Source organism: Ornithodoros turicata, chromosome 5 (assembly GCF_037126465.1).
Source record: "Ornithodoros turicata isolate Travis chromosome 5, ASM3712646v1, whole genome shotgun sequence".
Classification (NCBI taxonomy): domain Eukaryota; kingdom Metazoa; phylum Arthropoda; class Arachnida; order Ixodida; family Argasidae; genus Ornithodoros; species Ornithodoros turicata.
This window is the reverse complement of record NC_088205.1, coordinates 68529281-68544932: the sequence shown is the minus strand read 5'-3', so window position 1 is coordinate 68544932 and position 15652 is coordinate 68529281. Positions and strand designations below refer to the sequence as shown.

General features: G+C 46.6%; 1 protein-coding gene across 2 annotated transcripts in view; it reads left to right on the top strand.

Annotated features, from left to right (window-relative positions):
• LOC135394650 (sodium-dependent dopamine transporter-like) overlaps positions 1-15652 on the top strand; it is an 89916-nt gene that overhangs the window by 30593 nt on the left and 43671 nt on the right. Inside the window, exon 2 of one of the 2 annotated variants that reach the window (XM_064625495.1) lies at positions 7298-7450. In XM_064625495.1, coding sequence (XP_064481565.1) covers positions 7370-7450 — 81 coding nt within the window. In that variant the 5' untranslated portion in view covers positions 7298-7369. Of the gene's footprint in view, positions 1-6895; positions 7251-7297; positions 7451-15652 lie in introns of those variants that run through there. The other variant, XM_064625493.1, reaches the window with a different exon arrangement.

Here is a 15652-nt window from a genome sequence, read left to right as displayed (position 1 = left end):
GCCAAGCCAAGCAAGCACAGCGAACAGAGCAGGACAAGGCTTTGGGCCTTGTGATGTGCTGATTCACACAAGCTCAGGGACTTGTTGCCAACATTGGTTCATCGCCTTAAAGTGCGACTCCGACATAGAATCACCACAAATGTTGTGGTATATCTGTAACCTTCTAGTTGTCAGTCATACGTGTACGAAATATCTACCACCAAAACTGCGCAGATTTTATTCAAACGAATTCATTGTGAAGCGGGCGCGCGGCCTCTGTGAAGCGGGAGGTCACTGAAAGCAATGCTGGGCTCACGTCACTCGGCGCCTTTTCCCCGCACTGCTTCTTTTGTCCTGCTCGTGTTCTGGAAGAAAACAACCTTTTTTTTAAAGTGTATTCGTTTCTGTCTCATCGGACTCGACACCATAATGGTCGGTTCAGGAAGGAAGGAAGGTAATCGGCTCCAGCATGCAGAACACGCTAGTAAACGATAAATCCATTGTTTTCAATCGCAGGGATCTGGAAAACTGCAGCAAGCTTGTCAAATTTGTTGATTGCCATCGATTACCCTTCTGTTACTGTAGGGAATGACATCATTTAGCCCAAATATCGCGGGCGGGCGTGCCGAGAGAAGCGATTTTATTGCGTCTCCCATAGACTCCCATGTATTGAAAAATTGACAAACTTCAATTCCCAAAAATTCAGTGAATTGCGTCAGGCCTTCAAAGATGTGTCATCCCCTAGACAAACTCGAGCAGATCACGCCTATACCAATTTCGTGTAGAAATTTAGCGAGGTTTGCGAGAACCCTGCGAACAAAAATTCCCCATAGACTTTCTTAAGAAGGGAGTCCGCCTTAAGCAATTTCGACGTTACATTCACGGCCTTTCCGTTACGAGGAATGCCGGGGTCTGTAAAAATTTCTAACTACGCGGATGACAACTACTTGTGCCGGACAACCGTTCTGTCCGTTGCACTTTACAAGTCCTTAGCCAGTGCTCTGCGATTGATTACCACTCCCTCACGTTGACGCTACCAACAATTTCAAATGTATGGGAGAGCAAAGCCATTACTCTTGGCACTTTCTCTTTATCTCGTGGGTACATGTATAGGAGTAGTACTACGTGGGCTGGACAGGGTACTGGAGCAGGGTGGGAGCCCCTGTGGTGGCTGCAGCTCCAATTCTTTTGTAGGGGCTTATGGAGACCCCAGGTGTCTGGAGTTAATAGCTGCTGTATATAAAGGGTGTCTTTTTCGATACAGATTTTTCATAAAAAACTATAAGGGCTATGGTCATCCTGTTTTCACCTATCATCTGGCGGACGTTCTTGACCATCTGTTGCTCAACCACCGAATGACTAATTACCTAAAAATCACAAGAGGGACAAAGTGGGGTAGTTGGTACAAGTTCATATCGGCTTGCTGCAGCAATAGACGCGGACAAGGTGTTAGGGCTGCAACACTTTCTAGGCTACCACGTGGTGAACCTGTGAACTTTATGACGTGTGCTGGGTCTGATATGCCCTTGATGACGTACAATGTTTGTTCTATAAATACTTCCTCTTTCATTAAACTTCACTTAGTTGACAGTCTGCAGGTGTTTTGTATCTTTTTTTGGCCTAGCTTCTTGTCCGCGTCAATTGCTGCACTAAGCCGATATGTACCTAAAAATCGTTAATGAACTTTTTCGTTATAAAAGCTACGAAGCTGTCCCAATGAGAACATCTGTTCCCTTCGGGCACCTGATATCGTAGCCGTTTTCAAAACAAAATCCATTCGATAGATCGTCCGCAAAAAAATCGTGAAGGAAGACAATTTTTTCTTTATTTTGTTCATTGGCGCATCTTCGGTGACGCGTTTTTCCTTCACCCCCAATGTGAGAGGGTGAAGGATCACAGTGCCGCCTCATGCGTCGAAGATGAGCTTTAACTTGCGGAAACAAAACAAATGTATCGGGTGACGCTATCGGAACTGCCCTTACCTTGTGGGATTTGCTCCTGCAAGTAGCCTTCCCCACCGGGTTGTGGTCTAAATAACCGGTACGTTCCCTATCGCCAACCAAGAATGAGTCTGACACAGGTTTGGAATAACTTACATTGCTGACTTTATTCCTGCAACGTCTGCTCACTTCCAAGTCCCAGGCACGAGTGACCCCTTCCTCCCCAGGGTCCCCTCCCGCGACACCTTCCACTGACCTACTTCCATGCGCCAAATCGGCCCACGCGGCCAAACTGGCCAGTGGAAAATCCCTGTGTCGAGGGATCGCCTGGGGGAGATGAGGTCACGGGACGGCTCCCCATGTGTCCCCCAAACTGGGTCACCACACTCCCCCCACCTAAGGCCCCGACGGGGGGTTCGAACCCAGAAAGTCCATGAGTTCCTGGTCGAACGCAGCGGTCGACTTCCGGGCCTGGTCGCTGGGGGGCACCGGGTTGGGGGTGACGCCAGCGGTGGGAAGGTCCTCGGCGGTGACTCTGCCGCGCGGCGGTGACCCGGCCTCCAGCAGAAGCTCCGGCCGAAACTCCCGAAGGATCCGCAGGGCGGCGGCGACAGCGTCCTCGGCGGAGGGCGCAGGTGGAGCGTCCGGGACTGCCGGTGTTCGGGTGGCCACTGCGGTCCGGTGACGGTCACCCAGCTCGTGGGTTGTGCGGTGGATTACCAACCCACCGCAGGTCCTGCAGAGACGAGCCGTCTCCTCCTCCGTGTAGACGGCCGGGGGCTCCGAGGGGTGCCGGTCGGACAGGAGATGCCCCGGAAGGTGGCTGCCACGGTCTCCGGAGCACCGCCACGGAGGGGACGCGGCTGCTCGCGCCACCTCCTCGATGACACAAAGCACACTGGCTCCTCCCCGACCTGCACGGTCCAGGTGGCCACGGAATGGTGACTGGGAGTCGCCCGCGGGGTGGGTCCTGCCGAGGGCGCAGTCCTCGAGCCTCCTCTCGGGAGACGGGTGCTCCTCGTTGATGAACGGTTTCTGATGACCGCGTTCGGAGTGGCATGCCTGGGGTTGGGGGTCCTGAAAAGACAGAACGTGCGGAGACACGGAAATGTTATCGCGCGCGCAAATTGTACGCGCGAGAACGCTGACCTACAGCCCGTGTTCCGCCGCGGGTAGGGCATGCCGCCCTACCACGTTGCCTTGGGCTGAAGCCGCCCTGGTCACCCTGCAGCTGATTAGGTGGGCGGATAGACTCGTCCGCCGCGTGGTCGCGTTCATGATAGCGTTTTAAGTCGCCAACGTGAACGGGTCCAGTTTCCTCCGCCGTGTTCACACGACGGAGTCGGTACGACAAGCGAGATAATCGGGAAATCACCCGAAAAGGTCCCTCCCAGCGCTGCGCCAGTGACGCTGCGAAACCTATAGCAGCGTTGCTCAGCAGGTGTGTGCGCTTCAAGACCAAATCCCCTACTTCATATGACAGAGGACGGTGCCCCTTATCGTACTGACGCGCTTGTTCCGAGCGGGCGGCGTCCAGGCTCTCCCTTGCGGAATTCACCGCACCCGAGAGCCGACTACGCAACTCGCTCGCGTACCTCGACAGATTCCGAGCAATCGGCTGTTTTCTTTTCATCTTTTTCCAGGACGCAAGAGGCGATAGTGTGCTCTTTCACCCTCTCACATTGGGGGTGAAGGAAAGACGCGTCTCCGGAGATGCGCAATGAACAAAATAAAGAAAAAAATGGTGTTCCTTCACGATTTTTTGCGGACGATCTATCGAACGGATTTTTGTCCTGAAAACGGCTGCGATATGAGGTGACCGAAGGGAACCGATGTTCTCATCGGGACAACTTCGTAGCTTTTAGAATTAAAAAGTTAATTAATGATTTTTAGGTAATTAGTCATTCGACGCTAGAGCAACAGATGACCAAGAACATCCGCCGGCCCAGAGATGATAGTGTGAAAACAGGACGTCTATAGCCCTTATAGTTTTTTTAATGAAAAATCTATGGAAAAAAAAAGACACCCTGTATACCGCTGTCTTTTAAAGTAGTGCTTCATTTTCTTGTTTCTGCGGCGGCCACCTTCCACTTGCAGAAAGTGAAAGTTCTTCGTCTATCGGCATTCTTGACTTGGTTTTTCACACGCTCAGGTTTCAAGATTTGCGAACTGGGACAATGTGCAGTATTCCTCTTCTTCTTTTTTTTTTTTTCGTGTGGAACTACTTCAGTTGCTCCCACCTTTGTGTACACGACCAAGAGCTCTCTGAATTACCTTTCTTCTTCTTCTTTTTTTTTTTTTTTTTTTGTTCTGGTCGGGTGGTGAATCGCCCGGCATCCAACTCCCAATTTTGTTTGTAGGTGGGAGCATTCTGGATCGTTTAGTCATCCGCTAATGACTAGAATTAGAGGTCCCGCTTTGGGCACTTCGCGATAATTATATAATATATATATTTGTTCAGTACAGGCATGTCTTGGATTAGCCTGCCTATCCTGCACCGTGTTAAAGCTGACCTACCGCTCCAGCAGCAGGCCTTACTCGTTGTCCAGAGCGTGACGTGTCGGATGTGCATTTATACGCATTTATAGTAACGACTCGGTCTTCCAGACGATGGGGCTCGCACTAGTGTTCGCCGTCTGTGTTGTCTAAATCGAGGTGGGATGTTCAGCGACTTTCCCCTGTTTGTTTCATGTGTTTATATGTGGCGAACGTCTGCTGGGCTTCCCAGCCCATCCCCTTGTCTTTAGCAGCTCCGTCGGCGGGACTTTAATCATCGACTCCGCCTTTTAATCAGTGTCGCGTCCGCAACTGGGCCGCTGTCAAACGCAGACGCTATTTCCGCATTTTGGGACGGGGGTGGGGGGGTGGGGGGATATGTTTATTGAAAAAAAGAAAAGAAGGAATTTTGGCACGGGTTGTTTGACTTCGTTGCGCGATAACAACCTGGGTGTGGCCCTATGGTTGCACAATGCGGGCTCGATTTCATTTCCATCGATGTGGGTGGCACAAAGCATGTTCACCGTTTGAAATGAGTTAATTGCTTACTGTTGAAGACTAGAGGATTTGAATTTCTTTTACTGCAGACTGACACGAGCACTTTACACAGTTATATGTATGGGCATCGAAATGGAATCGGACTAGACTGTAACTAGCTGAATACCGACACCTGCACAAGAACTCACACCGCGGGGAGTGTGTTGAGGATAACGTATGTTCTAGTCGTCGCCAAGCAAGAGTTCAATACCGCAGAAAGCTGCGGCCGCCATTTCAGATTAGGGCGGAAAGTGCGACACTTTTTAAGATACCGTTGGAATAAATAGGCGAGCACACTTTACGTGTAAATCTACTCTACTAAATCTACTAAACGTACTACTGGCCTGCAATACATTTTAGGCGCATTTGCAACGCGCTGTTGACATCGTTACGCCCTTCTCGCGCTGTAGATAAGTTCCCGCGGCTCCCACGGTTCATGTTCCAAGTTGTCTATCTTCGTTTAGTATGCTCATGCATGCTATATGTCTCCCACGCACGACGGAAATGGCGCTAATACGATTACTCTGTCGGATTACATTGGAAGTAGGATGCTGGCACTGTGTGCTGTATTTCATATATGTAGGCAGCACAGCAAACTCCATCTAGATAATCCAGTTGAACAAAGGGGGCAGCTGCATTTTATAACTGCTATTGAAATTGATATACGTTTGCGTCTAATTGTTCGAAGAGTTTTCCTCAAGTAACGGGCCTTCCTTATCAGTGTCCTGATTATTCTTCAATCTGGGAAAAACAACACCACAACCACAGCTCACAACAACGATACTAGCCGACAAACGGGGCAAAGCACTTGGATCCTTATTGTGAAGGGGCTCATTATTTCATTCCCCACATCACCAGCAGCAATGGGGTAGAGTATCGCCCCTGGCGATGAGACTCCCCATTCATCATTCCCAAATAAAGTTGTTGTTGTTAGACGGACACCTCGTTCGCATTAATACATTCACTAAACGTTTGTGAAACATATGTATACTTGTCTGTGTCGACCAGACTTGTGCCCGTTACTCCAAAAAAGTAATTGATTTCCGTTACAAATTACTGGACCCAAAATGTAATTGAGTAACGAGTATAAAAGTAACGCGTTACTCGGGCCGTTACTTTGAATTCATGCAAAAATTTCCGCCCCTGCGTGCTTCGAAAAAAAAAAAAAAAAGAAGAAAAACAGCAACTCCCAAGTGATTGGGACAGCTGAAATAGCGCGAAAGACTCGCGCGTGAGAAGTAGTGCTCAATAATATTTTTTTCCGCTTACTACAGTAGAGAGAGAGAGAGAGAGAGAAATACATGATGACGATGATATGGGGATGACAGAATAGCCCAACAAAGACACAGGAAACTTGTCACGGAGCATTTGTTATTTTGAGTCAGACTCTACTTGAAAAGTAATTGATTACTCGGTAATTCATTACTCAAAATTGTAATCGAATTACTTTAAAAATACTTGTTCGCAAATGTAATTGATTACTAGAAAAATTACTCAAAAAGTAATTGATTACTAGTAATGCAATTACTTGTAAAGTATTACGTACAAGTCTTGTGTCGATACACATTATCTGAATTTATTCACTCTTTTGCTGAGAATGAAAACATGTCATGCCATCACCATCACGTTTCTGTTGGTGTTGCTGGAAGTAATCAACATATCCCCTGTCGCCGTAATAGTGATGGCGGTGGCGTTCTTACCGCCTCCTTGCCTGCCCGCCGCGGTTATCGTGGTGCCGTAGCACGCCAGTCAAACGGCAAACGTCATGGGCGATAAGCTAAAACAGTCCTGAACATGGAACGGTATTTGTAGATTACAGCCACAATGGGCAAATGGAGAGCGAACGAACGACGCAGATTGCTTACTTGAGTGCTTCACTATCGGGAAAGCTCTCAGCTACTTAACAATATTGACCGCATACTGCTGTATTGGCAGTTCCTTGCACGTGAGCCTTCGAACCTTAAGCGCTGAGGTTGGAAGTCGCCTCGGTGTCCGCGACTAACCAGCTGACTCTTTGTTCACGTAATTGAGTGGAACCGCATTTCTATCTTGTGTTCGTCGAGAAGGGGACGGTAGTGTGCGAAGTATTGTACTGTGAACAACGCTGTGAACTGCACAAAAGTGTGTGACTTTACCGCAAAAGGCAGCATGGCCCGTACGACCAGGGGTTTCAGCGTTTCTGCGGGACCGTATTCGAGGCGGTTCAGCGTCGCTGTGGGACCTTATGCTAGGCGCTTCAGTGAAGCAGTCAGACCATTAGCGAGGCGTTTCAGCGCTGCAGTGATCCGTCACTTGCGGGTAAGCGTTTTTTGATTGTGTTCTCTGTTTGTGCTTGTCCTCTGTAGGCATGTCTAAGAGCGGGGTCCTACCTGAATGGCGCCGTCCGGTTGAGCTGTGGACTTCCTCGCGACTCCACCATGCCGGATTTAGTGAACTTGGGTTTCTCAAATAGGAGGTACACACCGATGTATTTGTCAAATGACAGCTACACGATTGAGGTGAGTGTCACGCAGTGTGGTCAGGATGCTGGAGGTGGTTTTTCGGCACGTTAAATAAGAGTGTATGCAGTTGTGGTTACTATACGTATATAGGGTTTGTGTAAGTTTTCCCGGTAGGTGACAGATTATCGCGCGGATTAATGGTTCCGTAAATGTTCCAGAAAATACAGAGCTAACTCATAGCAGCAATATATAAGAGCCTAAGAGCAACTAATAATAGAGCAATCTAAACGTAACAAGAGACAGAGCGGAGGTACACACAACGTCGCGTCTGCTCTATAGGTCGGTGAGCAGTCTAGAAGCAGCCACAAAAAGTAACGAACTAACGCGAGTTGGTAGGACATGGTCTAAAATCTTGGACAGAAAATGTGGGACCATGCAATATACTTCCGCTCGCAATTCGTTTCACATGCCTTGTTTTGTACGACGTTGTCTTTACTTTGCTCTATGCCTCTTTGAAGTGAGGTAAGGTCCTGTGACCACGGCGAAACATCCCGTGTCATCATTACTTTTCCATAATTTCTTTCTGACTCCGACGACGAAAACGACACCACGCATCGTAGACATTTCGAGCACAAAGCATGCGGGTATACCAAAACGCGTTGTCTGCGATGAAGCCTAAAATACGAAGACCACCCTGTCCCCCACTCCTTCCTGCTGTCCTCTCTCCATCTGTCCACGTCTGTACGCCACTCATAGCCACAGTTGCTTCGCGGTGCTAACACGGAATTTAAAAAATAAAATAAAATAAAATACGAAGACGGGAAGAGTAGTGGCGGACCGACCGACTGGTGAACCGATCAGTAGTCGAGGTAACCGTGATCGCATTGGTTGGGCACGGACCTCTAGGATACATCTATACGAAAGGTGTCACAGCCAACACGTTAAAATCTCTGTTTGGTGCCGACACAGTCGGCGGGATTGGTGGTAGACTCCATAGGTTAGAAACGTGCAGATATGTTTCTGAAATGAACCGATATTTATTAATACTTTTCAGGATCAGTCCCGTAGTACCTACGGTCCCGTGAAAGTATAGCCATTGGTAAATGTATCGCATGTGGTCACTCTCCACGATTCTCTAATGCCAACGCCCTTGAGTTTGCACTGTCCAACACGAAGTGCTTTCTTACTTTTTCAACAGATTGCTTTGGTGATCTGATATAATGTGCGTCGACTCATCTGATGTTCTGAAGTGTTCCCAGGTCGCAGCTGAACATTTTCAACATTCGAGACTGACGATATTGCTTACATGCGAGAGCATGTCCTAAAAAACAACACACATGATACACAACATTCATCGATGCACACGTAAAAATACCATGCGAGAGGAGCAATAAAGAAACGAAGAACTTACCTCTTATTAACCCAGATAGTAGCGCATAAAATTCCATAGAAATTGCAGCCACATAATACCCACATTTCGCGATATTGAAATTTCGTCTCAGTTGTCTCGCGACGTAAACCCACAATTATTATTATTATTGAAATTTCGTGACATTTGTACCATATCAAAAAAATAAAGTTTACAACAACATTTAAATAGAGAAAAACAGAGTACATGTACATTAGTCCCAGAAAATCAGTATTGGGATGAGACGGAAAAAAAACGCACCAACAAGAAACTATACAGTGGCCGACGTTAAAGCAATTGGCAAATCGTTCCGAATCTGAGTTTCACCAGCAGAAAAAAAAAAAAAAAAAACGTAGGCAAGATGGCCTACTGAGAGGCGTTCGGTAAATTTTTAAGAGAATAGGACAAACAAAATTGTCATACTGTACTTAGGACCTCTCTCTCGTTACCTCTAACAGGAGCACGAATAAGATGATCAACTTTTTATTTCGGCGCTTTACGCCATTGTTGAGCTTTAGCGCAATGTACGCTATCGCATTTGCGCGCGTAAGGCACAGCCGTAGTAGTTCTGCGCACTGCGCGAAGCTCTCTTTATGTAGAATAGAATGGTTAGGAAGCAAGCTCGCTTTACGCTTTGCGCGTGCGCAGAACCACCAACGCTATCCCTTACGTACGCAAAACCGACAGCGTACGATGCACAAAAACTCACTATTGAGGAGAGCCTTACGTTATTGATGATACCTTTGCGCCGCTTATGAGTGCTTGATATCATTGATAGGAACCTTATGCAAGTGATGCATCGCATTGCGCGGCATTGACGCAACTCCTGATAATACATAAGTGACATCTCCATCAGTAGGTCACATTTCAAGGTGGATACCGTGCAAAGTGGACCCACACTGAAAAGGAATGCTCATGATGTCGTTATCGACCTGTTGTGCTCAAACTATTGCCGTGAAGAGTGGACGGGAGTCCTTATCGCAAGGTACACAAACCCACGTGTACAAACATTTTACGCTGTTACACTCCCGTGCGTCAACGTTATCGGTAATGGAATCTAAAAATAGTAACAAAACTGGGAGCATCAAAAGTAAGGAAACAACCATATTTTAGGAAAACTGTGTTACGAGCCAGCTTCAGACATTAAAATATGTGTGTTTGTGTGTGTGCCCTGCTGGGCCATGCCACCAGTAGGAGAAAGCAACCCACGTTGAATGTCGCCATATTGGACTAAAGTTGAGTACCCAGCGTGAAATACGACAGAAATACTTAATCTCCACACCTAGTGTGTGTGTCCCTTTTTGACCCTCGTCTCGGGGTTTTGCTGTCATGGATACTTACCCATGCTTAATCTTCCTTTCACTCTAATATTCCGATCTGTCTGCGTGTCTTGATCACCATATAGTTCCATCTGACGGTTGGCACCTCGCTCAACAGCAAAAGTGCATTCTACAAGAGCTCCTGCACATGTGAGATGCTCAATTGAACCGAGCTTATTTGAGCAGATCACGATCAATTCGGGACAACCCTATTGGTTACTATCAAAAGTGAAGAAAAGTTTACGTAACTGCACCAATCATTTGTCCTCAATGATTATACGGTCCCTAAATTCAGTTACACGTCTAGTATACGGCTCAGTGTTCAAAGATAATGGTGACTAAATTGTCAGGCATGCGCCATAGCTGAAGACTTCGCAGTAGGCTTTGGGACTAAACTGGGCTCTATTATGGAACGCAGTTTCTTAGGTCATCCCCGTTCATCGTTTCATCGTCACAAAAAAATTTGATGACGACACCGATAGACAAAATATGACAATAGAGAAAAAAAAAAGCCAAGATAAAAGATGTCATTCGTGCAATCATAAGGTGTGACAAAATATATATACATATATATACAGGGTGTTTGCTCTAACGTGTCCAGAGATTATATTTAAAGCGAGCGATAAAAGAAAAGCAAGTGGTACTTTTCTGCTACTTGAGTAAGAAACAGGTATACTGCTTCATAGTAGCACCTGTTTCTTAGTCAAGTAGCTGAAAAGTAGCGGTCGTTTCTCTTTTATCGCTCGCTTTAAATAAAATTTCTGGACACGTTAGCGCAAACACCCTGTATACAAACGTATATGCAGGCCAGCTAGGGGATGAACTCCGTAATGTAAAACCCTGAGTCTGGGCACACAGAGGAGAGGGACGACACGAACACACGTTCGTGTCGTCCCTCTGTGTGCCCAGACTCGGGCTTCCAGATTATGGAGAATCATATAGGTGTCTTTTCGAACGGCTTTAAAGTTACATCGTGAAGCAATAAAGGCTTAACAGCGCCATTACACCCTTTCTTGTGTTGACATGAGAGTCGCCGTGCACTATAGGTCAATTAAATTCGCAGTCAATTATTTATAATTGCGTTGTGAGGTGGTGGTGGTGATGGTGATGGTGAAAGGGCTTGCCGTTGTCGGCCTCACGTATGTGGGCAACGTCACGACTGACGCCCTGGGGAAATGTGCGTCCTGGGCCGACTTCTTGGGGAACTATGCCGACATATGTCTGAAAGCATCTGAGGAAAACCCAGGAAAAACCCCAGACAGCACAGCCGGCACCGGGATTCGAACTGCGTTGTGAGGTGGTGGTGGTGGTGGTGGTGGTGATAGGGCTTGCCGTTGTGAGAGCCAGTGTTTTGTCCGCCGTCGCGCCACTCAGAGTAGATACCTCTTTTTCTTCTGTCAAGCAATGAAGCCATCGGACAAGCAGACCTCGCTGATTGCATTATATCATACATGGGGGCATTCCGGAGTTACCTTTACCGTGGCCGTACACCTTTTTAAAGCATGCAAAGGTGCACTAGGTAATGCCCACGTTACCCTAAAGCCGGAACATGAATTGAACGCGCCTTTTTGTTTTTCTTGTCTATCTAAAAAACTACGCTCCTCAGGATGGAAATTTCCATAAGGCACCTAGACGTAGCTTTCAATCGAGTACAACTCTGACCCTAAACTCCGTCAGCTGTTGCAGACGGCACCTTTCATGGTGAGTTCTAGTATATCGTACGCTTCTTCTTCTTGTTTTTAAGTGTTGAGAGAGGTCAGCCAATATTTGGCTTGCTGCTCTTCAACACACACACACACATGCGCAAATCACAGATACAGGGAAATTAAGATGCGCGAAAACACACGTGTCACAGGTCCCGCAGGTTTGAGGCCTTGAGCAATGGTAACAGGTAGCCTGTCGCCTTGCGTACGTAGGGGATAGTGTTGATGGTTCTGCGCACGCGCAAAACATAAAGCTTCGCGCACTGCGCAGAACCAGCACGCTAACCCTCACGTACACAAAGTGGACAGCGTACAATGCACTAAAGGGGGAATTTATTGCCAGAAAAACAAGATAAACGGGAAGATCAGCCATGCAGAACGCCGGCTTGCTATTCCCTAAACAAAACAAAAAATAACGAAATAAAGCATAAAAACATACGTACATAAATAAAAACAGAAAGAATGGAAAACGAAGCCCGGCTCACAGGGAGCCCAGAGGCCCGTATCACGCAGAAAGCGGAGCACCGCTTTTGTGACACTTCACCGGCTAGCTCGCTGCACGGGGCCAAGGAGTGCTGCGAGAGAAACATCTGTCCGTCCGTCCGTGCACCCAAGCTCTGAGAGGCGTTACCAGAGCACGACCCGATGATGATGGTGACGCTGACAGTGAAGGAGCTGATGGGAGATATCGTGCACTAAAGTTCTCTACTGTCCGCATCTTCATTTCGTCGTTATCGCCAAAGCAACTTCCAGATGAGTCGGTCCATTACCACACAGGCGCCTCCACCCAAAAACCATGTCGCTTACGCAAACGCCTCATGACTCAGAGGCCATTTCAAGTGGAATAACAACAACTTTCACGACCAATTCTCTTGAAAAGGTGACTATGCAGCTGCCCTCACTTCCATTCGCATTATACACGCCAATTAAATGCGGGAAAGCTTCCGCATGAAGTCTAACATTCTACAAGAATACATATTACTTCTGGCATTTCGAATACATCCCTCAGTACAACGCATCCGTGCACTTTGCTATAACGACAACGACACAAATGCCGTCATATACAGTACACGAGTAAACGCAAGATACTGTGCCAACACACGCATGTGAATGGAGTGAGGCCAAGTTCAACTTGAGCAAGCCGTATGCCACCGTGTGAATAGAGCAATCATGAGGAACGTGGTGTGATTATCGAATAGAGTGCGAATTCTCAACTAACGGTACTGTACCGAGCACAATGGACTATTTCCTGGCAGGCGTCACCTTGAATAATGTGTCACGATTGATGGCATTCTATTGAACTGACCAACGCGGGGCAAATAGCGTTCGTTGGGCTGCCGCGTCTTTTGTCGAAAAGCGGTTATAAGGTCTTGGCATAAAATGGCAGTAGTAGAGTCAACCGGCTTGACCTCGCAGGGGGTAACAAACACAGCGAAAGGCTGGTTTTCGCCGGTTTTGATCTACTTTTTATTCATAGATGATATATCGCCCGTTGAAGGAGCTTGTAAGCCAAGGAACAACTTTTGACGTAGGTTCATTGTGAGTGATGTCATCATCGTAGGGGGGTTCCTTTCATAGGGAATCAGGGTTTCGCGATGCAGCGATGAATAGTGTTTTCAGCTACGCGGGCAGCCGTGTTTCTTTTCATATTTCTATTCTGGTTTACGTGCGTCGAGTGCTTCAGCACATACAGTCGTAAACAGTACCGACTTCACAATAGCAATAACAGCAATGATAATAATAGGGTATTTTTCGATGGATTTCACAGGAGTGATCGGAAGTAGATAAAAAGAGGCACTTTACTTGACTTGACGCGGTCTCTGCATAGCGGAATACCACCACAATTTGTTCGTCTTTGTCCCTTGTTCTTGTTCACATTGTGCAGTACCAGCGGCATGGCCGAGTGGGCTAAGGCGTCCGCTCGTTGGTGGTAACCAAGGTCGTGCTGAAGACTGGGAGGTGGTGGGTTCGAATCCTACCACCGGCTGTGCTGTCTGAGGTTTTCCCTGGGTTTTCCGAAGACTTTCCAGACGAATGTCGGCACAGTTCCCCCTGAAGTCGGCCCAGGACGCATACTAACCCCCCTGTCCCCCACTCCTTCCTGCTATCCTCTCTCCGTCTGTTCACATCTGTACGTCGCTCATAGCCACAGTTGCTTCGCGGCGCTAACACCCAATCAAAAAAAAAAAAAAAAAACATTGTGCAGTTTCGTGATAATTCACATAACGTGAAGATCTTCGGCTTTTATAGTCGACGCATTTATATATACTTTTGAAAGTGTTACGGTATTACGACGATTTCAGCATCACCTTCGGGGATATGCCCTTCACGGCGTGTAACTCTACCGAAAATAGCCCTATGAACTTTCTTTCTGCTAGTATTTTCAAACATGTGTGTAAAATTATTTTACATTTTGGAGTCGAATGCAAAACTAAAACTTTGCAAACTTTAATAATATGAGGGACGATCAAAGAATGCCGCAACTCTGGTATGGAGAAAGTCGATAAAAAATTGAAAACTATTTATTTTTTCAACATAATCACCCCTTAACTGGATACGCTTACTCCTGTGCTCCCACAGGCATTGCAATTTAGGAAGGCTGAGGACAATTTTTAATTCAGGGAAATTTATGTTTTTCAATTGAAAATTGCCAAGCGAACATCACGTATTTATTTATTTATTTTTACAGAAATATGAAGTCTTCTAGGGATAACCACAGACCCAACAAAAACTATGCGCCGTATCGCAACAGAAATAGTCTAAAAAAAGTAGTAAAAATTCCGCTTTAGCCCCGCCTTCTTGATTGTCGCAAAGAAGAGCGCACGGAAGGTGCGGGGAGAGGAGAAAGTGTTCCCGCCTGTTGGTTTACCTTTCTTTCCCCCGCTTTGACCTTGATGCTGGTGACAACCGTCTTATCACAAAGAAAACAAAATAACCTTCTTATCCCAAAGAAGAAAAAACAAATGAAGGCGGGGACACTTCCTCCTCTCGACGCACATTTTGCGCACAAAATCAAGCAGGCGGGGCTGAAGCGTAATTTTTACTAAATTTTTTCGACTATTTCTGTTGCGATACTGTGCATGGTTTTTGTTGGGTCTGAAGGTACAACAGGAGGACTTCATATTTCTGTAATTCTGTAATATTTCTGTAAAGTAAGGTTCGCTTGGCAATTTTCAAAGTTCAATTGAAAACATAAATTTCCCGCAATTAAATACTGTCCAAAGCCTTCCTCAATGGTGGCTAAAGTTTCCAGAAGGTAATTACCGAAAGTCAAACAATCCTCCGGCCCAGAAGAAGAACAGTCTCTGTTCGAAATATCGGCGGCTTCTGTCCTGAGGCAACTTCCTTCCTAATCCTCCGGCGAGTACGTCGCCAGTTGAATTTTTTATCACTTTAGGTGAAACACCCTGTATTCACAACTACATTACAGTGATGAGTACTGCCTTGTGATCTGTGAAGTGAGTGGTACGTGATGTGTAGAGCTGGGATTAGCGGAACAAAAATACTACTAAAATCGGGACAAAAGCGGGACAGGAAACGCTGAAAATCGGGACACTTTACGGGACAAATTACCCATGTGTGACTATGTCAACACTGCTTTTATGTTTAGGATATTTAATATAACCAAGTAAACTTGTGTAGTACAAGTTCAATACAGTCCCATAATAATGTAGCACAAACTAATTACACAAAATGCTTACACAAGAGAAGTCACACTCTAAGACAAGCTAAAACAAGTGTAGTATTCCCAAAGAATCCCACAAAAGAACGCCACTAAGGGAGCCAGTGGCAATTCAAGGAGACACGGCCGCGGCGGACACTAATGTAC